Source organism: Sparus aurata, chromosome 5 (genome assembly GCF_900880675.1).
Source record: "Sparus aurata chromosome 5, fSpaAur1.1, whole genome shotgun sequence".
Taxonomy (NCBI): domain Eukaryota; kingdom Metazoa; phylum Chordata; class Actinopteri; order Spariformes; family Sparidae; genus Sparus; species Sparus aurata.
In genome coordinates, this window is record NC_044191.1 from 13,414,053 (window position 1) to 13,439,859 (window position 25,807).

At 42.4% G+C, this 25,807-nt stretch overlaps 3 protein-coding genes across 3 annotated transcripts; all 3 read right to left on the bottom strand.

Annotated features, from left to right (window-relative positions):
- Positions 1-72: 72 nt before the first annotated feature.
- LOC115581665 (flocculation protein FLO11-like) lies at positions 73-1,724 on the bottom strand. The gene is made up of 2 exons (XM_030416947.1): positions 160-1,724; positions 73-100 (listed from the first exon to the last, which is right to left on the bottom strand). Exons 1-2 carry the CDS (start codon positions 1,722-1,724, stop codon positions 73-75), a joined length of 1,593 nt encoding a protein of 530 aa, XP_030272807.1.
- Positions 1,725-3,513: 1,789 nt separating this feature from the next.
- Positions 3,514-5,954, bottom strand: LOC115581666 (mucin-5AC-like). Its single transcript, XM_030416948.1, has 2 exons — positions 4,434-5,954; positions 3,514-3,561 (listed from the first exon to the last, which is right to left on the bottom strand). The coding sequence occupies exons 1-2, from the start codon at positions 5,952-5,954 to the stop codon at positions 3,514-3,516; spliced, it is 1,569 nt and encodes a 522-aa protein (XP_030272808.1).
- Positions 5,955-6,022: 68 nt separating this feature from the next.
- Positions 6,023-25,330, bottom strand: LOC115581668 (versican core protein-like). The gene is made up of 8 exons (XM_030416949.1): positions 25,267-25,330; positions 23,250-23,633; positions 21,998-22,172; positions 21,457-21,584; positions 18,878-19,171; positions 14,571-15,812; positions 8,213-9,406; positions 6,023-6,099 (listed from the first exon to the last, which is right to left on the bottom strand). Exons 1-8 carry the CDS (start codon positions 25,328-25,330, stop codon positions 6,023-6,025), a joined length of 3,558 nt encoding a protein of 1,185 aa, XP_030272809.1.
- Between the last annotated feature and the right edge of the window lie 477 nt (positions 25,331-25,807).

Here is a 25,807-nt window from a genome sequence, read left to right on the forward strand (position 1 = left end):
AAATCATGAAAAGTGGATGAGGAAACAGATGCCATGCTTGGAGACATTGTAATTGAGCTGGATTGTGTCTCATCAGAAAATGGAGAAATTGATGGCTGTCCTGTAAGTAATGGAACTTTTGTCTCATCTGTTTCAAGGCTTTCTGTGGTTCCAGGTGACCTTGTTGTTGGTGCAAATGTACTATAGAAAGCAGTACTTATCACAGAAGAGGTCTGAGTGAACATGTCTGGGGTTTGATCACCTGAGCCAACTTCATCTCTTGAAGTGAGAATGGAAGAAAGTTCTGTCTCATCAGTGATGGGAGAGATTGAGGGCATGTCCGTCTGACCAGTGCCCATACTGACTTGTGTAACTGGCTGTGCTGTTGGTGTCTCTGTGCTAAACAATGAGGAGGCTGTTGGAGCTTTAGCATCTTCGGTGGATACCTCAGAAGTCTGTTTTCCTGAGCTCTCTTCATCTGTTGTTTGGAAAGTAGAACCTGACTCTACAGTTATTGATGATTTCTCAGGCTGACTTGTGGTTGCACTCTTTTGCACTTCTGGTGATACTGAGCTTGGTGTCTCAGTACTGAAGAGTGATGATCCTGTTGGAACAGCAGCTTTTGACGTTTCACTTGTTTGAGTTTTAGGTGATCCAGTGACTGATGGGGACTCTGTACTCAACATTGAAGACACAGAACTTGCTGTGATGAGTGATTCTTCAGTCAGAAAGCCAGTGCTGTCTCCGGATCCTTCAGTATTTGTGGGAAACAGGACTGATGCTGTTTCAGGGCTGAAAGTTGATGTACTGATGGAGGGCACAGACTCCACCATTGTAGGCTCACTGCTAAAGTCGTCATCCTCACTATCATAAAAAGTGGATGAGGAAACAGATGCCATACTTGGAGACATTGTAATTGAGCTCGATTGTGTCTCATCAGGAACTGGAGAAATTGATGGCTGTCCTGTCAATGATGGAACTTTTGTCTCGTCTGTTTCAAGGCTTTCTGTGGTTACAGGTGACCTTGCTGTTGATGTGTCTGTACTATAGATAGAAGAAGTACTTGTCACAGAAGAGGTCTGAGTGAACATGTCTGGGGTTTGATCACCTGAGCCAACGTCATCTCTTGAAGTGAGAATGGAAGATAGCTCTGTCTTATCAGTGATGGGAGAGATTGATGGCATGTCCGTCTGACCAGTGCCTGCACTGACTTGTGTAACTGGCAGTGCTGTTGGTGTCTCTGTGCTGAACAATGAGGAGGCTGTTGGAGCTTTAGCATCTTTCGTAGAAACCTCAGAAGTCTGTTTTCCTGAGCTCTCTTCATCTGTTGTTGGCAAAGTAGAACCTGACTCTACTGTTACTGATGATTTCTCAGTCTGACTTGTGGTTGTAGTCTCTTGCGCTTCTGGTGATACTGAGGTTGGTTTCTCAGTACTGAAGAGTGATGAAGCTGTTGGAACAGCAGGTTTTGATGTCTCACTTGTTTCAGTTTTAGGTGATCCTGTGACTCTTGGGGACTCTGTACTGAACATTGAAGATACAGAAGTTGCTGTGATGAGTGATTGGTCAGTCAAAAAGCCAGTGCTGTCTCCGGAGCCTTCAGTATTTGTGGGAAAGAGGATTGATGCTGTTTCAGGGCTGAAAGTTGATGCACTGATGGAGGGCACAGACTCCACCATCGAAGGCTGACTGCTTATGTCGTCCTTCACAATATCTTTAACAGTGTATGAGGAAACAGATGCCATACTTGGAGACATTGTAATTAAGCTTGATTGTGTCTCATCAGGATCTGGAGAAATTGATGGCTGTCCTGTAAGTGATGGAACTCTTGTCTCGTCTGTTTCAAGGCCTTCTGTGGTTTCAGGTGACCTTGCTGTTGATGTGTCTGTACTATAGATAGAAGAAGTACTTGTCACAGAAGAGGTCTGAGTGAACATGTCTGGGGTTTGATCACCTGAGCCAACGTCATCTCTTGAAGTGAGAATGGGAGATAGCTCTGTCTTATCAGTGATGAGAGAGATTGAGGAAGTGTCCGTCTGATCAGTGCCTGCACTGACTCGTGTAACTGGCTGTACTGTTGGTGTCTCTGTGCTAAACAATGAGGAGGCTGTTGAAGCTTTAGCGTCTTTGGTGGATACCTCTGAAGTCTGTTTTCCTGAGCTCTCTTCATTTGTTGTTGGGAAAGTAGAACCTGACTCTACTGTTGCTGATGATTTCTCAGTCTGGCTTGTGTTTGCACTCTTTTGCACTTCTGGTGATACTAAGCTTGGTCTCTCAGTACTGAACAGTGATGAAGCTGTTGGAACAGCAGGTTTTGATGTTTGACTTGTTTCAGTTTTAGGTGATCCTGTGACTGATGGGGACTCTGTACTGTACACTGAAGATACAGAACTTGCTGTGATGAGTGATTCGTCAGTGAAAAACCCAGTGCCACCTCCGGAACCTTCAGTATTTGTGGTAAAGAGTATTGATGCTTTTTCAGGGCTGAAAGTTGATGCACTGATGGAGGGCACAGACTCCACCATTGAAGACTCACTGCTTATGTCGTCCTCCACAATATCTTTAACAGTGTGCGAGGAAACAGATGCCATACTTGGAGACATTGTAATTGAGCTTGATTGTGTCTCATCAGGATCTGGAGAACCTGATGGCTGTCCTGTAAGTGATGGAACTTTCGTCTCGTCTGTTTCAAGGCTTTCTGTAGTTCCAGGTGACCGTGCTGTTGGTGCGTCTGTACTATAGAAAGAAGAAGTACTTATCACAGAAGAGGTCTGAGTGAACATGTCTGGGGTTTGATCACCTGAGCCAACGTCATCTCTTGAAGTGAGAATGGAAGATAGCTCTGTCTTATCAGTGATGGGAGAGATTGAGGGCATGTCTGTCTGATCAGTGCCTGCACTGACTTGTGTTACTGGCAGTGCTGTTGGTGTCTCTGTGCTAAACAATGAGGAGGCTGTTTGAGGTTTAGCATCTTTCGTGGAAACCTCAGAAGTCTGTTTTCCAGAACTCTCTTCATCTGTTGTTGGGAAAGTAGAACCTGACTCTATTGTTACTGATGATTTCTCAGTCTGACTTGTGGTTGCAGTCTTATGAGCTTCTGGTGATACTGACGTTGGTCTCTCAGTACTGAAGACTGATGAAGCTGTTGGAACAGCAGGTTTTGATGTTTGACTTGTTTCAGTTTTAGGTGATCCTGTGACTGATGGGGACTCTGTACTGAATATTGAAGATACAGAAGTTGCTGTGATGAGTGATTGGTCAGTCAAAAAGCTAGTGCTGTCTCTGGAGCCTTCAGTATTTGTGGGAAAGCGTACTGATGCTGTTTGAGGGCTGAAAGTTGATGCACTGATGGAGGGCACAGACTCCACCATTGTAGGCTCAACGCTAATGTCGTCCTCCACAACATTATAAACAGTGGATGAGGAAACAGAGGTCATACTTGGAGACATTGTAATTGAGCTTGATTGTGTCTCACCAGAAACTGGAGAAATTGATGGCTGTCCTGTAAGTGATGGGACTTTTGTCTCGTCTGTTTCAAGGCTTTCTGTGGTTCCAGGTGACCTTGCTGTTGGTGCGTCTGTACTATAGAAAGAAGAAGTACTTGTCACAGAAGAGGTCTGAGTGAACATGTCTGGGGTTTGATCACCTGAGCCAACGTCATCTCTTGAAGTGAGAATGGGAGATAGCTCTGTCTTATCAGTGATGGGAGAGACTGAGGACATGACCGTCTGACCAGTGCCTGCACTGATTCGAGTAACTGGCTGTGCTGTTGCTGTCTCTGTGCTAAACAATGAGGAGGCTGTTGAAGCTTTAGCGTCTTTGTTGGATACCTCTGAAGTCTGTTTTCCTGAGCTCTCGTCATCTGTTGTTGGGAAAGTTGAACCTGACTCTACTGTTACTGATGATTTCACAGTCTGACTTGTGGTTGCACTCTTTTGCACTTCCGGTGATACTGAGCTTGGTCTCTCAGTACTAAACAGTGATGAAGCTGTTGGAAGAGCAGGTTTTGATGTTTGACTTGTTTCAGTTTTAGGTGATCCAGTGACTGATGGGGACTCTGTACTGGACATTGAAGATACAGAAGTTGCTGTGATGAGTGATTCTTCAGTCAGAAAGCCAGTGCTGTCTCCGGAGCCTTCAGTATTTGTGGGAAATATTACTGATGCTGTTTCAGGGCTGAAAGTTGATGCACTGATGGGGGGCACAGATTCCACAATCGTAGGCTCACTGCTAATGTCGTCCTCCTCAAAATCATAAAAAGTGGATGAGGAAACAGATGCCATACTTGGAGACATTGTAATTGAGCTAGACTGTGTCTCATCAGGAACTGGAGAAATTGATGGCTGTCCTGTAAGTGATGGAACTTTTGTCTCGTCTGTTTCAAGGCTTTCTGTGGTTCCAGGTGACATTGCTATTGGTGCATTTGTACTATAGAAAGAAGAAGTACTTATCACAGAAGAGGTCTGAGTGAACATGTCTGGGGTTTGATCATCTGAGCCAACTTCATCTCTTGAAGTGAGAATGGAAGAAAGTTCTGTCTTATCAGTGATGGTAGAGATTGAGGGCATGTCCGTCTGACCAGTGCCTGCACTGACTTGTGTAACTGGCAGTGCTGTTGGTGTCTCTGTGCTAAACAATGAGGAGGCTGTTGGAGCTTTAGCATCTTTGGTGGATACCTCAGAAGCCTGTTTTCCTGAGCTCTCTTCACCTGTTGTTGGGAAAGTAGAACCTGACTCTACGGTTATTGATGATTTCTCAGTCTGACTTGTGGTTGCACTCTTTTGCACTTCTGGTGATACTGAGGTTTGTCTCTCAGTACTGAAGAGTGATGAACCTGTTGGAACAGTAGGTTTTGATGTTTGACTTGTTTCAGTTTTAGGTGATCCTGTGACTGATGGGGACTCTTTACTCAACACTGAAGATACAGAAGTTGCTGTGATGAGTGATTCTTCGGTCAGAAAGCCAGTGCTGTCTCCGGAGCCTTCAGTATTTGTGGGAAACAGGACTGATGCTGTTTCAGGGCTGAAAGTTGATGCACTGATGGAGGGCACAGACTCCACCATTGTAGGCTCACTGCTAATGTCGTCCTCCTCACTATCATAAAAAGTGGATGAGGAAACAGATGCCATACTTGGAGACATTGTAATTGAGCTTGATTGTGTCTCATCAGGAACTGGAGAAATTGATGGCTGTCCTGTCAGTGATGGAACTTTTGTCTCGTCTGTTTCAAGGCTTTCTGTGGTTCCAGGTGACCGTGCTGTTGGTGCGTCTGTACTATAGAAAGAAGAGGTACTTGTCACAGAAGAGGTCTGAGTGAACATGTCTGGGGTTTGATCACCTGAAACAACGTCATCTCTTGAAGTGAGAATGGAAGATAGCTCTGTCTTATCAGTGATGGGAGAGATTGATGGCATGTCCGTCTGACCAGTGCCTGCACTGACTTGCGTAACTGGCTGTGCTGTTGGTGTCTCTCTGCTAAACAATGAGGAGGCCGTTGGAGCTTTAGCATCTTTCGTGGAAACCTCAGAAGTCTGTTTTCCTGAGCTCTCTTCATCTGTTGTTGGGAAAGTAGAACCTGACTCTACTGTTACTGATGATTTCTCAGTCTGACTTGTGGTTGCAGTCTTGTGAGCTTCTGGTGATACTGAGGTTGGTCTCTCAGTACTGAAGACTGATGAAGCTGTTGGAACAGCAGGTTTTGATGTTTGACTTGTTTCAGTTTTAGGTGATCCTGTGACTGATGGGGACTCTGTACTGAATATTGAAGATACAGAAGTTGTTGTGATGAGTGATTGGTCAGTCAAAAAGCCAGTGCTGTCTCCGGAGCCTTCAGTATTTGTGGGAAAGAGTATTGATGCTGTTTGAGGGCTGAAAGTTGATGCACTGATGGAGGGCACAGACTCCACCATTGAAGACTCACTGCTAATGCCGTCCTCCTCACTATCATAAAAAGTGGATGAGGAAACAGATGCCATACTTGGAGACATTGTAATTGAGCTTGATTGTGTCTCATCAGGAACTGGAGAAATTGATGGCTGTCCTGTCAGTGATGGAACTTTTGTCTCGTCTGTTTCAAGGCTTTCTGTGGTTCCAGGTGACCGTGCTGTTGGTGCGTCTGTACTATAGAAAGAAGAAGTACTTGTCACAGAAGAGGTCTGAGTGAACATGTCTGGGGTTTGATCACCCGAAACAAGGTCATCTCTTGAAGTGAGAATGGAAGATAGCTCTATCTTATCAGTGATGGGAGAGATTGATGGCATGTCCGTCTGACCAGTGCCTGCACTGACTTGCGTAACTGGCAGTGCTGTTGGTGTCTCTGTGCTAAACAATGAGGAGGCTGTTGGAGCTTTAGCATCTTTCGTGGAAACCTCAGAAGTCTGTTTTCCTGAGCTCTCTTCATCTGTTGTTGGGAAAGTAGAACCTGACTCTACTGTTACTGATGATTTCTCAGTCTGACTTGTCGTTGCAGTCTTATGAGCTTCTGGTAATACGGAGGTTGGTCTCTCGGTACTGAAGAGTGATGAAGTTGTTGGAACAGCAGGTTTTGATGTTTGACTTGTTTCAGTTTTAGGTGATCCTGTGACTGATGGGGACTCTGTACTGAATATTGAAGATACAGAAGTTGTTGTGATGAGTGATTGGTCAGTCAAAAAGCCAGTGCTGTCTCCGGAGCCTTCAGTATTTGTGGGAAAGCGTATTGATGCTGTTTCAGGGCTGAAAGTTGATGCACTGATGGAGGGCACAGACTCCACCATTGAAGACTCACTGCTTATGTCGTCCTTCACAATATCTTTAACAGTGTATGAGGAAACAGATGCCATACTTGGAGACACTGCAATTGCGCTTGATTGTGTCTCATCAGAAACTGGAGAAATTGATGGCTGTCCTGTAAGTGATGGAACTTTTTCCTCGTCTGTTTCAAGCCTTTCTGTGGTTCCAGGTGACCTTGCTGTTGGTGCGTCTGTACTATAGAAAGAAGAAGTACTTGTCACAGAAGAGGTCTGAGTGAACACATCTGGGGTGTGATCACTTGAGCCAATGTCATCTCTTGAAGTGAGAATGGAAGATAGTTCTGTCTCATCAGTGAATGGAGAGATTGATGGCATGTCCGTCTGACCAGTGCCTGCACTGACTTGTGTAACTGGCAGTGCTGTTGGTGTCTCTGTGCTAAACAATGCGGAGGCTGTTGAAGCTTTAGCGTCTTCGGAGGATACCTCCGAAGTCTGTTTTCCTGAGCTCTCTTCATCTGTTGTTGGGAAAGTTGAACCTGACTCTACTGTTGCTGATGATTTCTCAGTCTGACTTGTGGTTCCACTCTTTTGCACTTCTGGTGATACTGAGCTTGGTCTCTCAGTACTAAACAGTGATGAAGCTGTTGGAAGAGCAGGTTTTGATGTTTGACTTGTTTCAGTTTTAGGTGATCCAGTGACTGATGGGGACTCTGTACTGAACATTGAAGATAGAGAAGTTGCTGTGATGCGTGATTGGTCAGTTAAAAAGCTAGTGCTGTCTCCTGTTTTGGGGCTCATGGTTGATCCACTGATAGATGGAACTGTCTCCTCTACTGTGTGCTCACTGCTAATAATGCTATTAAATGAGGTCCCTGAAACAGTTTTGATCTGTTTTGTGTCCTCAGTTTTTGCTGTTGAAACTACAATTGAAATACTGTCATCTGGTTTGACTGAGCTAATTAATGGAGCAGTAGACGTTGCCAGAGGTGAGAGGGTCTGATCTATTGAACTCTCCTTATTTGTGGCATCGGTGGCAGTTGTCTCACTTGTATCCACTTTTTGGTCAGGCAATTCAGTCATCAGAGATGCGCTATGTGTTGAGAACTGACTGAAATATTCAGTAAATGAGGCCATTGTCGATGTGATCATTTCAATAGCACTGTATAAGGGGGAAGCAGTGGTCGCAATGTATTCATGAGATGGAGGAGTTGTCGCTCCTTGTTTCCACCCCTCATGCATGGGTGTTGACGTTTTTTCCAACTCACCAGTGGCAGGAATGGATGTTTTATCAGTGTGTGCTGACTGTCCTGTTTGTAATGTTAATTCACTAGCCAATAAAGCTTGATCTGTTTCATTTACTATTGAAGACGACGTCACAGTCCCTGCAGTGGTATGTGATAGTGGGTCAGTTGTAAACACCCCTGAACCCTCCTCTGGCATAGACATTGCATCAATCGCAACTTTTTCAGGAGTTGAGATGGACGGCATGAGGCTGTCTGTACCCCTGGCGCGACCTGTGACTGCATCCTCTGAAGTTACAGCCAATGTGGGTGTCTCAGATGCTGATGATTCAATGCTGCCACTATCTATAGCCGGTATTATCTCAGTCTTGTCTGTCTCTCCAGGAGAGGCTGAACTACCAGATACTGACAGAGTCGTTGTGCTGAAGGCAAATTCTTTCAGGGTTTGGGTCTCTTTTCCTCCCTCCGCATCTTGAGTGGAGCTCTGTGAGTCACTAGTGGTTGATGTTGGTGTATTTCCATCAGCGTCATAAGAGGAGGGAGTGTACACGGTCTGTAACATAGTCTGAGAGCTTACTTCAGCAGCTGGAGTGGCAGATGTGCTCTTTGTTTCCTCTGTGGTTTCAGCTTTATCTCTGGTTGTGTATAGTTCAGTTGAAGAAGTTACAGGGGATTGGTCCTCAGCCATCTCTGTCTGAGTCACATCTGGGTCAGTTTTCACATAGGTGGGAGTCCTCCCTGACTCGCCTACTTCTAGTACAGATGTGGTGATGACAGTGGCGGGTTTCTCAGCCTCTATTGTTTGGGTTTCTTTAGTTGATTTGGTGACCTGTGGCTCAGTTGGTGATACTGTAGGAACAAAGTCAGCAGGGGTAGCTGTGACATCGCTCATCCCCTCTGTTGCATCTGGACTAGCCTCAGTTTTCAGTGTTGTTGTTGATGGAGCCGCATCCTCCATTGTTGAGGCAGGAGAAGAGGTTGTATCTTTCTGTGTGGGGCCTTTTGTTGTCAGCTCATTTACTTCAGGGAGTTCGTGAGGAGGTTTTGATTCAACTACCGGGACTATATAAGGGTCATAGTCATCTGGGAACTCTGTAAAGGTTAGCATTGTTGTGGGTTCCTCTGCAGATTCGGTGGTGCTATCAACAGGGAAACTGGTCAAACTATAATCAAACACTGTGGTTATTTCACCACTTGCTCCCAGAGTTGGCACATTTGTCAAAATCTGGGTACCTTTAGCCTCATTTTCTTCCAGGCTCTGTGGCTCCAGTGTGATCTCATGTTTGCCATTTATAAAGCTAACAGTTGGAGTGATGGTTACAGCAGCTTGGGGGGAAAGGTCTGGGTCTCCACTCTGCAGGATTGGCTCACCATCAGCTATGGAAGGGATGGGATGGTCAGGCACAACTGGTATGGCAGAAGACTCAGAAACTTGTGGCTGTAGACCAAGGTCAACTGCGAAGAAAGGAAAAGGACAAAATTAATTGCAAACTAACTAGAAATTTAACTTGTGCATTTGACAAAAATTATAAGAAAAAATGTTTTCTTTTTCTTAGAGTGGAAGGTATACAATTCTATCATAGTCACACAATCATACACATTAGCAACTGAACAATTAATAAATTAATAAATAATTGTATCATTCATAAAACATTTAGTTTACTAGTAATTGAGATTACAGGACTGTTGTGGCTGATGAGTTGCATTAATTGGAGTGTAGGATCCAAGATATTGGAGCTTGACCCACAAAAAGTCAAAATATCTCTTTGTGTCTCATCTGTACTTTGCAAGTTCTTTTATGGAAGTTTAATACTAAATGAATGATAAATTACTCCATTAAAAACTTTAAGTACAAAGCAGAGTCAACTTATCATATTGCTGTCTACTGTAAGTCTTATTACATTAATCAGCATTATAATACATCAGTCAATTTTGCCCCCGCTACTCTGAATTACATTTTCTTGAATACCTAGTAAAACTATATGGACTGAGTCAGTTCACACATGAAACTAAAAGCTGATACATACATTAAACAATGTAATATTACAAAACAACAAAATAACACTTTTGGTGAAAATACAGTTGAAGAGTTCTATGTCCAAACACTGGTGAGGCCCACTGTATGAAGTACCTTTTGTTGTACTGCCACTGAGTGACTGATTTTAAAATAAGGAATACAAGTAAGCATTCACAGTTCCTACAAGTTTTCTCACAAAATAATTTCTTTAAGAAAAGGGTCTCAAATAAACAAACATTGCGAGATACTTCATATCAATGTCTCTCCAACATATTTTTAAGCCTCATTCGAGTTGGAAATATTATCAAGAGGCCACTGCCAAGCCCGTCACCGATGCTAACAAAAACTATTGATTTTCAAAAGGTGCTACTGATATGATTTACAAAATAAATGACCTGGCAAGTAAAAAGGTTCTGTTTTTAATGAAGAAGGATAAGCCATTCAACAGAGAAGGTCTTAATCATAGTATGTCAGTATTCCACTGTAGTTGTGGCTGTTTTGTAAAGTTTTGTGGTAACATTTTAGAACATATTCAACATAGTCCTACATCATCATAAAATAATAAAACACATTCCAAGACAATGTCATCCCAATTTACATCTTAAAATATAAGAAGAACCGATCTAAACATTAATGTCCAATTAAAATCAAACATTTTTAGCAATACTATCTATTTGGATTACATCATACTATAAAAGTAATGATGTTATCATGTCATGTCTGTGTATTATATTATCCAACATGGGAATACAAACTGAGTGATTTCAGATGTCAACAGCTGTCTGCTCTTCATTTTTAAGGCTTACACAGAGGCAGCATTCGACTCCGTAGAGCATGCAAATGTTACAAATTTTTAGTCATCCACCTACGCCATGTCACCTCAGACTTGTTTATGAATAATGAAAAGTAAACAAGATGCTGCCTGGAAGGAATAATCCAACTCCTCTAAAAGACACAGTAGTTGGCTTAAAGGATGACAACAAACCCAACTTGCAAGATATTAAAGTTGTTAGTTAACTATCTGATTCCACCCAACATTTGGTCAAACTACAGCCCTTCATCTCTGGAAATAGTCTTCACTTCTCCTACTCATGTGGCTATCATCCCTACATGAATATGCATAAAAGGTTTTGTTTTATGTGTCCTTAATTACAAAAAATGCTTTGTGATTCAGCCATAGCATCAAACTTTTGACAAATCCAATATTATGCTGGTGGTAAAAAGAGCATTGGTTAAACCTGCAATGTCCTTAATTGTTTACCAATGTTTGCATTATGTAGTTCAAGCAAAGAGGAACAAAAGATTATTCACACGCAAATAACCTACCATGAAATCCCTTGATTTGCAAACTTTACTCCTTATCTCTCTCTCTCTGTGCCGCTCTCTCTCTCTCTCTCTCTCTCTCTCTCTCTCTCTCTCTCTCTCTCTCTGTCTCACTATCTCTCCGCCCCTCATCCCCTCTCACTTTGTTTCCCACAAATGGTGATCCAGAGAGATTACTGGTTGCAAACATGCACACCTGCACCAGCTCAGCTCTGCAGAAAGACACCTGTTTAAAACCCAGACCAGCTCTGGGAATTCAGGCAATGGACCGACCAGACTGAACCATTTACACTTTTCTAATCAGTCGGCTCCCCTGAAGCTCCAGAAGCCACATTAAACATGAATGCCCAGATCAAAGAGGCCCACTCAACCACTGGCCACCCTAATCTGCAGGGGTGGGTTAGGCAAAAACACAACTGTAAGGGACAAATTAATACCTCAGCTGGCAACAATCTTTAAGTGGTTTCGATTATTCTTGGGTATTTGTTTATATCTAATGTGTTATTTAATCCTAGCCAATACACATAGCCCTTAAGTAAAATCATATAATAATGTACCTTAATCACCAGTGTCATCTTTATCAATACACCTTTACAGAATTCAATTAACTTTAAAGCAATTCATTTATGACCACCCACACTGCATTTTGGACTCTTTTAATATATACAGCATATTTTAGAGTTAGATAAAAGCAGTTGAATGACAACGGCAAAAATAAGGCCTGCGCTGTATCATTTAGATTTAATAAAGGAAAAAAACAAAAACAAATATGCAAACTAATTACCAATTCACTCTTCCAGTGTCCAATATTGTTGTTGCACATTTGACCCCCAACCAGTATGTTCAGGGTTAACTTTATAAGCTAGAAAGGTATTCAGTGTTTGCAGTACAATTGCACACAAGGTATAAAGGAACAGTTTAGATATTTTAGGATATACGCTTATTCCCTTCTGATGCAGGGTTGAATGCTGACAACTAAATGGGCTTGCACAGTGCTTTTCTTGTCTACCAGCTACTTGAAACACTCTACAACCTACATTCAAGCGCCCATTCATACATACAGAGAGGCTGTTAAGCAATTATGTGTCAAACGGATTCAAAAGCCACCTACAGGCACCTTTAAAGCTAACACATTAGCTTGTTAAATTGCTTTTGCTTAGTCTCCACAAAAAAAAAAAGCTTAATCAAGGAATGGGTGCCAAACTAGTTTTTGGGCCAGGTCCAGTTGTGAGGCAACCATGTCAAACTATTCCATTATGATCTGTGTGAACTGATTGTTAAATTGATATTTTATTACAGTAAGAATGTTCTACTAATGGTATTGTGTATTGTATTGTGAGATTTGTGGTTGGAACGCCTTAGAGTATCAATATTTCAAGTCATAATTTGTCATACAAACACTTCATAAAAAGTACATCAATTGTCTTCAATTAATGAGAAACTTATGGACATTATTTAACATCTTGATATTATTGTGCAATTTGTTACCATGAAGCCAGACAACACACTTCTCCTTGTGCCACAATATTTTCCACAAGCTTTTCCCACACAAACTGGGAGGGCAGAAAGAGACCTTGAATGTCTCAGCTGAGCCACATCACATGATGTAGCAGTAATCACTCGCTTGGGTCAGGCAGCCTCCAGCTGTCCTCACCGAGAGGGGAGACTTTGCGTTAGCAATGACATCACCACCTGTGGTTGAGTCCAGTCTATGCTGAAGAAAGGCATCTATGCTTGCTTACTCAGGTAGACTGCCAACTCTGTTACTGCCAGGCTGGCTGTCAGTAAGCTGGTACATGCACTCACCAGGAGAGAAATACTGCAAATGCCTAGTGATTGGCAGTACAAATACACACAAGGCATAAAGACACACACATTTTGTATATATGCCTCTATCCCAGTGCTACATGCACACACAAACAACGGCATATGTAATGAGTACTCTAGGCAACTAAAGTGGCCACATTGAAGAAAAAGCTGATGGACACACAAGCAGTTTAAGAATGCATAATCTGCAGTACAGATTGCTGCTCACTCAAGCAGGTTTCACACCTACCACGAAGCCAGACCAGATCCAAAGAACAGCCAAATGACCAATCCATTAACTTGTAAACGTTCCCCAGATCCAACATGCTGCTCTTCAGGGAGCTCAGCTCAGATGTGAGAGTAAATTAAAGGAGTAAAAAATTATGCAGCTGCTAGTCGCATATGAGATCATGTGCTGTTGCCTTGAAAGCTGTGTCCTAATTTTTAAATTGCTGAATTTCTAAGTCCAATTGTCTTCAACTTGTGTGCATAAAAACATGATTGACATAACTCAGACATTAACATCAGCCCGGTGTCATCACAAGTAAGCGTTCTAAAATTGTATCATTGTTTTTTGAAGATTTTTACATTTTATGGTATGGAAAAGGGTATCAGCTATTTGACATTACTACATGCCACTCTTATATAAGTGACAGTAGAAATACTTGACTGAAAGCACATTGTAACTGGTAATTTAAAATCAACCACTCTCAGGGTTTGAGAGCTACAGTTTTAAATAAATGTATACAAATAGAGCTTTAAGCTTATCCACTGACCAAATGGTTTAACTGACATTGTTGACTGTATATCTAACTAAGAATTGATTGATTGGTGTTAATAACATAAGTCAAATAAAACATTTGTATTTTAAATGTTTCATTTATGATCCAGATTTAAACATCTCCTTGTGTCTTTTTTTTTCTTTCTCGCCTTCTCTCTATCCCACCGTCTCTCTCTTATCTTTGTCAACAAAATCATCATTGGGACATCTGCTCAGCTGGTTTGACTGAGGAGGTCCTGAGGCTAAGCAGTCTTTCAGCAGCATTCCACACTGAGAACACATACAAACATGAGCCTAGGGAAACCAGAAAACAAAACACTTGACTCATTAAGTACACTGCAACTGATTGTATATTACTATTAATATTATTTTTTAAATGCTTTAGGAACAATCCTAACATAGGACCACTTTTGTTTGGCCCTTTGATTTGAGCTGGCCAGTTGCAGAGTCGCTGTACATTGCCTCTTCTGTGTTCATGTGACCTCAGTTTACTCCAACCACTATACATTCTCATCGGCATAGTATCTCTCTCTCTCTCTCTCTCTCTCTCTCTCTCCCTCTCTCTCTCTCTCTCCACTTCAGCACCCTGGACAGCACAGTGCCCCCCCAACTCCAAGCTACTGCAGCACAACAAATCTCAATAACGTTTAAGTGTCAAATGCTGATTCAAAGGTTTAATGTATATGTCTTACCTGATGCATTCTGCATCTGCATGACACTGGTCACTTGGGTGGACTGCTCATCGCCAACCACTGGACCAGGAGAGGTGGTTCTGTCGGACGCATCAGAATCCATGGGAGAGGATGTAAAGAACTCTGTGTCAATCTCTGTGTCGTCCACCGTCAGGGTGTCACTGGCGCTGTGGTCTGGCAGCTGAGTGGTGGACTCATCAAAGACGTGTACACTTGTGGACAGTGTCACGTCCTCAGCAGAAGTTTCACTGTCAATCAGGACGGCGGAGGCTGTCGCAGCTGCAGATGTAGTCTCTTCCTTGTAGGCAACAGCTGGCGTCTCTACATGCTGCATTTGAGGTGTGCTTTTTGTTGTAGTGCTAGTAGTGTCCAGTGGTCCTGTGGTGGTGATCTCCACCTCACTGCCGGGTTGTGTGTTACGCATAAAGGTTGTTTCAGTAGTCATATAAGGGACTTCTGATGGGCTGGAAGAGGGGTCCTGTTGGGATGGCTGAGGAGGTGGCTCTGCCTCTACACCATAAAGAGTCTCGATATCATCAATGACATAATCAGGATTAAAGTCAGGGAATGGTGTTGTTGAATGAGGCCAAGTGGTTGAGGGTGTTGATTCTGAGGAGCTGAACACCTCCTTACTGGTTAATTCAATTGATTCTGTTGGTGTGTCGGTGAGGTTGGAGGTCATCGCTGAAGTGATCCTAGAATCCAGAACAGTTTCCTCAGACTTCCCCACAGCAAACATGGGCTCTGTGATGACAGAGGTGTCTGGTATGGGGACATCGGGTTGGATTGTATTGATTTCAATTACTGAGAGATCATCTGGCTCCTCGGTGGGCTTGGACACCGACTCAGTGCTTTCTGATGTGTCTTGGGGTACTGTGAATGTGTCACCACGCTGGGGAACGAATTCTGCACTGGTTACATTTTCACTTACAAAGTCCTCAACGTTCAAGTCGGTGTCATCATGTTCCTCTTTGATGATGGGTGCGACTGTGGTGATTAACTCTTCTTCTTGGCCTGCTGGTGTGGGGCGAGGTGGAGCCATACTGGTAGAAAACATAGAAGGAGGTTGTGTTGGAGCTGATGAGTCGTCGGACTCTTCTGTCTCTGATAGAGTTTTGGATGTTGGGGTAAGTGTAGTGATGCTACTCTCCAGCAGAGGGATGGAGGTGGAGCTGATGGTGGTGAGGATTTCAACCACAGACATATCCACAAAGGAGGTCTGGTTGATCACCTTTCTCCTTCCTAAGAGAACACACAAAAGCACATTGCAAATTAAAAAAGAAAGTATTAGAAAAATCATCTGTCTGACTAGCAATCTTTGAAATATAACAGTGCAATTATTGTCAAGACACTGAGTGAGCAACACTGGAGGATCAGCTCACCTTATTCAACTCACTTCAATCTTCAATTCTATTTAATTCGATAGATCTTTTAATTGTCAAGGAAATGGTGTATCTTCCAAACAGCCAAGGTTCACAGTGTGTTACACTTTAAAGAATACAGACACTGTGCTAAGGTGTGGAAAGATGCTAAGATTAAAACAAAGATCCAAAAGTCTAATTGTCACGTCACTCAAATCAAATGTTCGAGTCAAGTTAATGATGTGTAAAACTGATCAAATCGTTGTAAATATTGTATTTTTTTACACATGTATTTGGAGCTGGTGTGTTGTTGAGACAAGCCTTACGAGTCTAATAGCCTTAAAAGCAGTATGCCACAGCTGCAATAACAGTGACACTTAAAGTTTCAGTACCCACAGTTAAAAGTTTCCTTGAAACCTGAGTCTGAAGGACCTCTTGTAAGTCTTAAAGTTGTTTATAACCTGCGTCAACATTAATTCACCTAATAAACTCAATGAAACGTTGGAACCAATACTTCTACAAAGTTTTTATCGGCACTAAAATTGCTTAGAAATGCTCAATTACATATTAGTATCAGAGATGTCATTATTATCAAGCTGATTTTCCATCAATAGTCTCTTGTACCTGATGAAATTTGATAGCTTGTCTTCAGCTCAGGGCAGATGAGGTAATGTTCAAAGGGTTCTATTTTCTGCACTTTCTCTAAACATTTCCTGAGGAACAGAGGAATTAAACAGTGTATAAACTCCTTTCGGTGTTGTGGGTTTGTAAGAGTTGCCCGTATTATTTTTGTCCTCTCTTTGCACTGCGTCTCATCCGACAGTTCACCCGACTGTTTCCTTGTCTTTGGTCCTGTCATTAAGCATTTTTTCCATAAGTAATAGTCTACAAATGCTCTCTAATGAGCTTGTCTGCTTATTCTTAAGGTTTCATTTATAAGTAAATCCATTTAACTTGTTTATGTTTCTCTTTTCTCTTCCTCCCTGCCCCCCTCACTTCCTATGCTCTTTCATTTCCTCACACCCATAAAAAGCAGCGTTACAACTTTAGAAAGCTTTCCTCACTGGCGCAGACAGATTGTGTAAAGCCATCTGCGGACCATTACGTACTAGCCCTCTTTCTACATGAAACTATCTCTGATGTAAAGTGTGAGACAGGTTTTTCCCTAACAGGAAAAAATAGGGACTGCTCTCAGAGGGAGTGCATTATCTCACCAATGCGTTCGAGCTGTTGCTGTTACAGAGGCCTTTGTTTTCTTCAGGCCGATCCAGAGATCAACCGGAGCCTAATTATCCCCATTTTCCCTCTGCACCAACCTCCTTTCTCCTCGTCTTACTGTGTAGTCTAACTGACGCAGGTTTACATAATAGTTAATTTTTTAAATATCATTTGGAGGGGGAAAGCAGGAAATGATGGAGTGAGTCCCACCAAACACTTGAAAGGCACTTAGACGGGGGCGTAAATACAACAGGACAGAGAGAGTTGACATGAAATACACAGAGGAGGAGGTGAGGGTGGACTGTTTGTGTGCCCTCTGAACTCCATGGGGACTTATCACCACAAGAGTTAGCATAGCTCAGGGGCAGTAAATGGCCAGGCAGGGGACGGCTTATCTGTCCAACCTCTCATTTGTAAAGATGGAAAGGCCGGGTCAAGGGTCACCAGGGATGACTGAATTTAGAAGTCCAGTAGTAGCTTTGTCCATTATCCAAACGTCTGCTCTGATAAGTACAAGTGAGAATGACAGAGGGCAAACTCTGACAGCGGAAATGAGATGAGAAAGGCGCAAAGGGAGTAAGATAGCGAGGCTAAAAAGGCTGACAGGTGTGGTATTAGTTACTTTTGTTGCCTCTCTAAATGGCAACTAGCAGCCATCATTTAAGTCTTCCCTGGGGATACTGATTAGTTGAGAACACTCACATTTTGAGGGATTAGCCCAATTCTGCTAACTTCCAGTGAACCATCAAGTGTCACCGTTTACAGGGATCCATAGCTATATGCTCCTGTCTTGCCATGGTGAGTAATCGCCATGGTTTGCAATAAGGTGTCGTTACCCTACATGTCATAAGACTCCACAGAAGGTGCAAAAAAGTTTACAGACATCCCAACCAATGAGTTTTCACAGCACCTTGGCTTGTCAGATTTATTTAGAAGCAGTTATGATTGGAATAACAATTAATTTGGCCTTTTATAATATTATCTAAAATATTGATGACATTTGGAACAGCACTCAAGTACATAAACTGTTTTAGTTTCTTTCACATCAACAGTGAGGTCATATAAGGATAGAAGCTTAAGGAGCCTTGATTAGCCCAGCTGGAAGAAATAAAGATGATAAAAAAAGACAGATACAGACTGTCCACAAACTCTCAAGCAAACTGTTGGTCATTAATCTGCTGTTAGAATAAGAAACTGCCATGACCACTGCTTACCCTCCCCTTGGCTAATTTTCTTGCCACAAAAATGGGCGGGAAGCTAAAGTGTGAGACAGTGAGGTCAACTGGACACTGACATCTGTATGAGTAGTCTGGCACATAACACCCAACGCTCATAAAGAAATCGTTCCTTTGCTCGTGTTGTTGCTGTCACCGAAACTATACAATCATAAAGCAAAAAATACATTGAACAAAACAATGAACCAAATTTGAGGCGGGTTGTAAACATGTTAAAATGCTGGTCTGGTGCAGATGTAGAAATGCTTACAGTGGTGCAAAGAGGCAGAAAATCAAAGGGTGGGGGAGCAGAGGCAAATAGGAGATGAGATCATAGCTACTTACAGTCCAGGCCTGGTTTTGACAGGGAAACCTCTGTGCCTTCAATCACCGTCTGCCACTGTCTAAACCAAACTATAAATATATACACCATATGACCCACCATAGGCAGGTGACATTTTTTCCGTGACATACTGTAAATCTTCTAACAGCAACATGATGTATGTAAATTTACCTTTAAAACAGTAAGCTCCAAGCTTCTTAGTTGGTTCCGGGAAGCCAGTCTGGTTTCTGTAGCGGTACATGGTCCTGACACCGATCAGGCCTCCCCCACACTGCATTCTGGGTACTGAAACTGGATGTCGTGCACTACCATCAGAGAGCCAGCCATAGTCACATTTGTCCAGACCCTGCCGCCAGGCAGCATGAAGCTGGCCAGGGGTCGCCAGGACAGATTTCCTCCTCTTACACTCCATACTGGCCTCCTCAAAAGTCATCTTATTGCTCACAGGAGCATAGAACACTTCACCTGAAACACAGATGGCAAAATGCAACAAAGTCTGAACAAAAGGCACTGACTCAAAGGCAGCATAGTAACAAATCACCAATGACCACGGAAACAAAATCTGATTACTCCACCTAAGCAGTCACCCCAGGCATTTGTATTCACAATTATACAAACTTTGGCATACATGAAAACTGTATCACTAACAGATGGACAGTCATTTCATATTTCTTTTTCTAATTATTTGCACTAAACAGAGAGCTAGACAGCAGGTACTTTGGAGGAATCTCAAGCTACAGATTTTGAGATCATTTTGACCTTTCAAAAGAGCCATAGCCCAAAAACAGCTGAGAGAAGTTACAGCTGCGCAGGGCACGGACCCAAAACATCTCCCACCGATCATATTTAGGACAACAGTAGTTCATTCATTATATTAATCTGAGGTGGGATAGCAATGCAGACAATGTGCCTGGCCTGTTAATGAATGCATCTGTACTGCAAAACATTAGGTTTCCCCTCGGGGTGAGTGAACAAGATCACACCTTCGATGTTTCCTTGCTTCATGATGTTTGTGTTAGGATCTTACCTTCAGAAAGGTCACCGCAATATGTCAATTATGAACATTTATCGTTGCCTGGGTTATATAAATTAAAGACTAGAAAGGCAGTAACTTAATTGAAAACAAACAACATTGCAAGAGAGGATGACAGACTGGCTACATGTTTTCAGTTAGTCTTGGGCGTAGCATTTCAAATATCCCATGTTGGTTTCGTCCCATTGATTTACAATGGCACTGAGATTATCCACCCAGAAATGAATCCCTCTTTAAAGCAGACAAGGGACATGAAATCCTCCACAAAAAAACCTTCAATAATTAAACTTCATTGTTTTACACGTTCATTTTAGTGTAAAGTTTTCTGCCCGTCAAAGTGTATTGATGAACTATTTGTAAGCAGGGCTCAGGGCTTTTTCAAAACATTTTCATTTTTGTTTTAAGGATGATGAATTAATAAAGTCTGACAGAAAAACCTCAATAGTAGCTTTGAATGTAAAGAAATGACATTAGTTACAGCCCTAATAGTAAGTACATGTGTTATATTAGTAACCACTTATTTTAGATCCAAACATCAAACTCTAACAGACTATTCCCAATTTTAACTGAGCATTTTGAAGCCACTAGGTCCATTTTTATGGTTAAGTTAAAGCAAGCATTTTTGCTAGAACATAAAATGGCAGAAAACTGAGATCATATGAATAAACATTATAATACTAATGAATATCTTGGGCCTTGTTGTGTCAGTGGTAGGCAGCAGTCTATAACAATTACTGATGTTACCAGTGTGCCCAACTCAGTTGGGCAAGTGCTGTAAACCCTTTGTAGCATGTCATCGCCCTCTCACTGCCACTTCTTTAAACTATCTAATGAACAGTACAGTAATACAGTATTATTATTAGTATTATGCTACTTTTTACCACCAAATTAAACACATAATGATGATCCAACATACACTCAGTAAATCAAAGCAAGGGTGTTGATGTATGTGTCAGTTTAATAAGAGCAAACCTATCCGTCATGGCCCAGAATACAGTGCATCTTTGAGGTCCTTAGCGACTGTGGGGTGGGGTGACGTTTTTTTGGCTGACATCTTTGTCTACATCAGCTCGTCACAGTAATAATATGAATGTCACAACACTGACTGATACCTTAATTTTCACACCTTATTAATTTGCATCTTCTTCCAAAATAATTACAATTGTATTATGCAGGCCTGCACAGTACAAATCCCAGCTAAGAGCAACTACTGTGGGATGAATGGAGTTTAGATGTGTCAAGAGGGATGTTAACACTCATAAAACTCTCTGAGTGGAGTGGAGTCTATCAGCAGTAACAGGCAGAATAATGAACAGACAGAAGAAAGACTTTTGGCTGGAAAAGGAGGACGTCTCGTACGCAGTGCCAAAGCCATTTAAAAACCCCATTATCACATTTTTGTTGGTGAATTTTTCAAAAACCACTTAGCTTGGGAATTATTTTTTAACTCCTGCTTTAGTGTCATTAATAGGATCTTCTCTCTAACGCTAATTCCTTTTTGAAAAATGTATAACAGATCCCACATCGTCACAAATACAGCAATCTGACAAAATAATTCAGTGTATTTTAAGAGTGGTCTTTTGAGCAGTAAAAGTGATTTGCTTTGGCACTGTGATACTTTGGAGGTTTTGTCATTCCAGCCAGAGGGTGTGTCAATGCCTCTTAACGACACCTCATTAGTTAGAACTAGAAGAGCCTAATTTCACGGTTGACTTACCATCAAGTCCGTCTACGTAGCAGTATACATCATAGGTTTCAGTGGGTTTCCTGGTCCCATATGTCCTAACACCAGGTTTAGTCTTGAGGTTGCCATAGCAGCCACTCCTTGGTCTTATGATTGGGTATCTGTACAGACAGAGAAACAAAGAGACATTACAACACAGGAGTTAGACCATCTAACCTTTGTTCAAAAGAAATTTGCATCACGTCAAAATACAATCAAGTATGTAACATTGCATAGCAGTGTGGGGCTGCATGGTGCTGCTATGGTGAGCAGTTTCCTCTGGGTGCTCCAGCTTGGTAACTAAATTATGCGTAGATGTGAATGAGAGTGTGAATTGTCGTTTGTCTCGTGTTGTCGTGTTAGTCCTGTGATGAACTGTTGACCTGTCCAGGGTGTATCCCAACACATGCTCAATGTTAGCTAGAATCGTCTCCAGCCCCCGTGATCCCCCCCGAGAATATGGATGGAAAGGATGAATGAAAGAGCGGTACTGTTTGAAAGAACTGACTAAATGGCAGGGAATTGAATTGCTAACCTCACAGTCTGGTCAGCAATCCAGCCGGCATCACATTGATCAAAACCATCCTCATAGGCTGCTTTCAGTTGTTCATATGTAGCAATGGTTGCTCCAACATTTTGGCAAGTTTGGACGGCCTTCTGGTAGTCCAAATTGTACCTGTTGGTGCTTGCCCGGTAGTGAAAAACAACACCTGGCAACAAATTGAAGAAAAGCAAATGACCATCCAAAAAGTGAAGCATAATGAAGTTTTGGTGAACATTAGGATCTGGAATTCATCATCATAATTTCAGCGCTATAAATTACGGCAAATGTCTTACAAAACACACACCATGAGAGAAATAATTGAGTATCTCAGCTGCTTTGGAAAGGAGACACTTTGCAATAAACCAAGAGGATAAGGCGAAATACTCCACAGTTCACCACAAATGAACGTGATAACTGCAAATGATGCCATGGCCCTGAAATCCCCATATTTGTGGACAGTAAACAGGCGCAGAAGATATGATTGATAGTCCTAATTAACATTGCAGATAGTTGGAAAAGAGGTTGTGCAGATTGTAAAGCAGTGAAAACCAAAACTATCCCAGTATCCCCCACCCCACCCATGTTTTCTACATCCCCAAAACATGAGTTATAACTCCAGCATGCATCTCAAGTGAGCATATGTAGAATGCACATAATGACAGGAGGTAAGTAAGGTTGACCCCCCCCTCAACCAAGGAGACCATAACTTTTGGCTTGAAAGGTACTGCAGTTATAATGCATTATCATAATTTAACACTTGTGTACATTTGATGAGGGATATTGCTCTGTGGGGACAAAGCAAAAAAGACATGGTAACACCCACTGGGTCCCCCACCAAGAGGAAAATCCCCACTGACAAGGTGGCACTCACAATGACAGGGACGGATGAGGTTATAATATGGCTTTTGTTATGCACATCCACATATGGAATACCATTTGTATTTGGGCCCTGGAATGGCTCCGTGTAATGGACAGGGTCCCAAAATCTTTTTTAAGAGTGCATTGCCTCTAAAATAAAAACTACTGCAAACTGTGGTTACTCTGCGTAACTACTGGGTAGCTGCTGCTATCAAAGTAAGCAGAAGGGCGCCCAGAGTTCTCTCATATGGTTTACATTTCTATCACCACTTGTATTGCATTTCACTATTATTAAGCCTTTGCAGCAAACCCCCTCTTCATTCAGAGTGTCTTGGGGAAGCAAGTCTTTTGAAGGATTCCAGGATGACATGTTCATGACTCTTACCGTTGACATCAAGGTTGACTGTATCCTGGGTGTCCTCAATGCCGTACATGACCTCACAGCGATAAGTGCCTGCGTCACTGGCGCGCAGCTTGACCATTGTCAGCGAGGCGTCACCTACATCCTCGGGGTGACTGGGTACTGAGACACGGTTCCTGTAGCTGGAGCCTATTTTGATGACGCCATTTTGTGCCACCAGCACTGTGGATTCTACCTCTCCCTCTATCTTGGTCCATTTGATCCGCAGGTAATCTCTGCTATAGATGACTGTTCCATTGGGAGCGATGACGGGTGCTGAGGTCGGAATGGTGGAGAAGAAGCAGGGAAGATTAACCTTCCCTGAGAGGGACCCGGTAATTGGTCTGATTATCGATAATGCGTTGGAGGCTGAAAGGCAAAAAGGTAAAAAGGGTTACAAACATTCTTCAATAAATGCAGATTCATTCAATTCTAGATTTTTTGTTAAATTTTCTGCTTTCTGATTTTTTCCTTTGAGGCAAATACTCATCTTTTCTGTTTACTCTCATTCTAACAGATGCAAGTAGATGCTATAAACTGTGCGACTCATTTGCATCAACAGGGTGGGACAACTACACCCAGCCTAATAAACAAAATAAAAAAACATGCATCATGGCCCGAAAATGGCTCTTGGAAGGTCAAACCTCATCCTTAAAGTGATGGGTGTGGGAATACATTTTACACTGCCCATAGTGTACTTGCAGCATGTTTGCATGAAGTTAATTATAATTGGTTAAACAGTGGAGTCATGTCTGCTTCACTTCATGTTATGCCACTGCTGAATTCTCTGCATGTCAGTTTTCCTCTTCAAATGATCCCACTTTCACCTACATAGCAACTAACTCACTGATGATAACAGGTAGGCCCACACACAAAGGAGTCAAGTATGTCATCAGCGAGCTGCACACTGAAAAATGTCATGTATCTCCTGTCTCATGACCTCCCACTCTACTCTCAGCTGAAAACCTTCTACAGCTGTTACACACCTACACTGCAGCACAGGGTAAGGATGTTTGATTTAATCCAACAATACAAAACAACATTCTGTTGAAACTACCAAAGAATTACACAGTGCTAAACAAGACAGGGTGAATAGTTTTTTTTATCAGGAGAGACTTCAGAAATATAGTCCACAGTGTAATGAAGAACACAGATTTAGGCAACAAACTCTCCCGATGCTAGATTTGCCCTACTCTGAGAGCACCAGACATGCTGTCAGCTCAGCGAGAAGCGGCTGAAGCGTGTTAAACTTCTTCCTACAAGGTTAATAGTTACAAAGCTTAATCCCCCTCCGCCCTGAGGTCTGCCCACAGTTCAAACTGTTGACTGTACCTCGTTCTCACTCCACTTCTATGTGATGAGGCAAAGCGGAGGGGGATGTCAGACAGGACGCCAGACACAAATGAATGGCAACTGGCTGAATCACCCTGGCCAATGGAGGGGAAGCAGATTTACCTTCTTTTCTTCTTTTCTTTTTTGGGGGGGTTGGGGGGCACTCACAGGAAACAATGTGGGGAATGCTCTGGAAACAGTGGTGGGACAGCCCCCGAGGCATCAGTGTGTGTGCTTTAACAGAGGGCCTTATTAGGATGAGGGATGAAACCAGCTGTTATTTCCAGACTGGGAGCCCAGTCTAATTGAAAGGTGTCCATCCATACCCTGAGACAAGGACAGGAACAAGGGGGCCAGGAGAGCCAGGGGGGCCAGAGGGGCCGGTGTGCAAACCTCAGTGGCCAACGCTGTCACCTTCGCCACTGAGTGAAGTCTGGCCAGTTTCACAGGAAGAAGTACGGAGGCGGCTTATCGCAGTCTGCTACTCCACAAACAAAGTGAAGCCTTAATGTTGTGAGGTACCACTGAAAGTCTCAGTCAGTTGGCTGCAGATAATCTGTAGGGTACAGACACCCGCTAAATGTGACCGTGTCAAATGACTTTGTGTCGGACAGGGTAGGAGAAGGAAGGAGGTGTAGGAAGGAGAAGCATTTACGGCTTCAAAACGTACCTGTTGCAGTAGCAGCTTCACAGAGGCAACATAACCACAGGATATGCTTTATATTGAGTAACATCTGTTGGAAAAAATCAAAAGTTCTATTAGTTCATCATATTTTATGGTGTTCATTTTGCTTGACAGCTTTTGTATTATGCACAGGTTTCAGAAAGATCAAACAGTGTGAACTTCTATTCCTCATCTACATTGCAAAAGTAAGAAATATCTACATTATTATCTATAGACACAGCCTGCAATCATTTTAACACTTGCACACCCAACTTCGATTATATCATCTAAAATGTTACCAATATCAATAAACTTTCACTAAGCAGTTTTATCTAGATTGACATGGATTAATCTTCTCTCTTTAAAATATGTTGATGCTCACAGAACCCCTGAACACAGCCATCACATCTCTCTCACGCATCATATTACCTTGCAGAATACTTTTGTCATCCCCTTTGTATTAGAATAAAGTCTGACATTGACAATTTATGACATATTTTCAGTGAATGTATTGGTGACAGGGCTGCGGGTTTGAGATTCTCGAGTT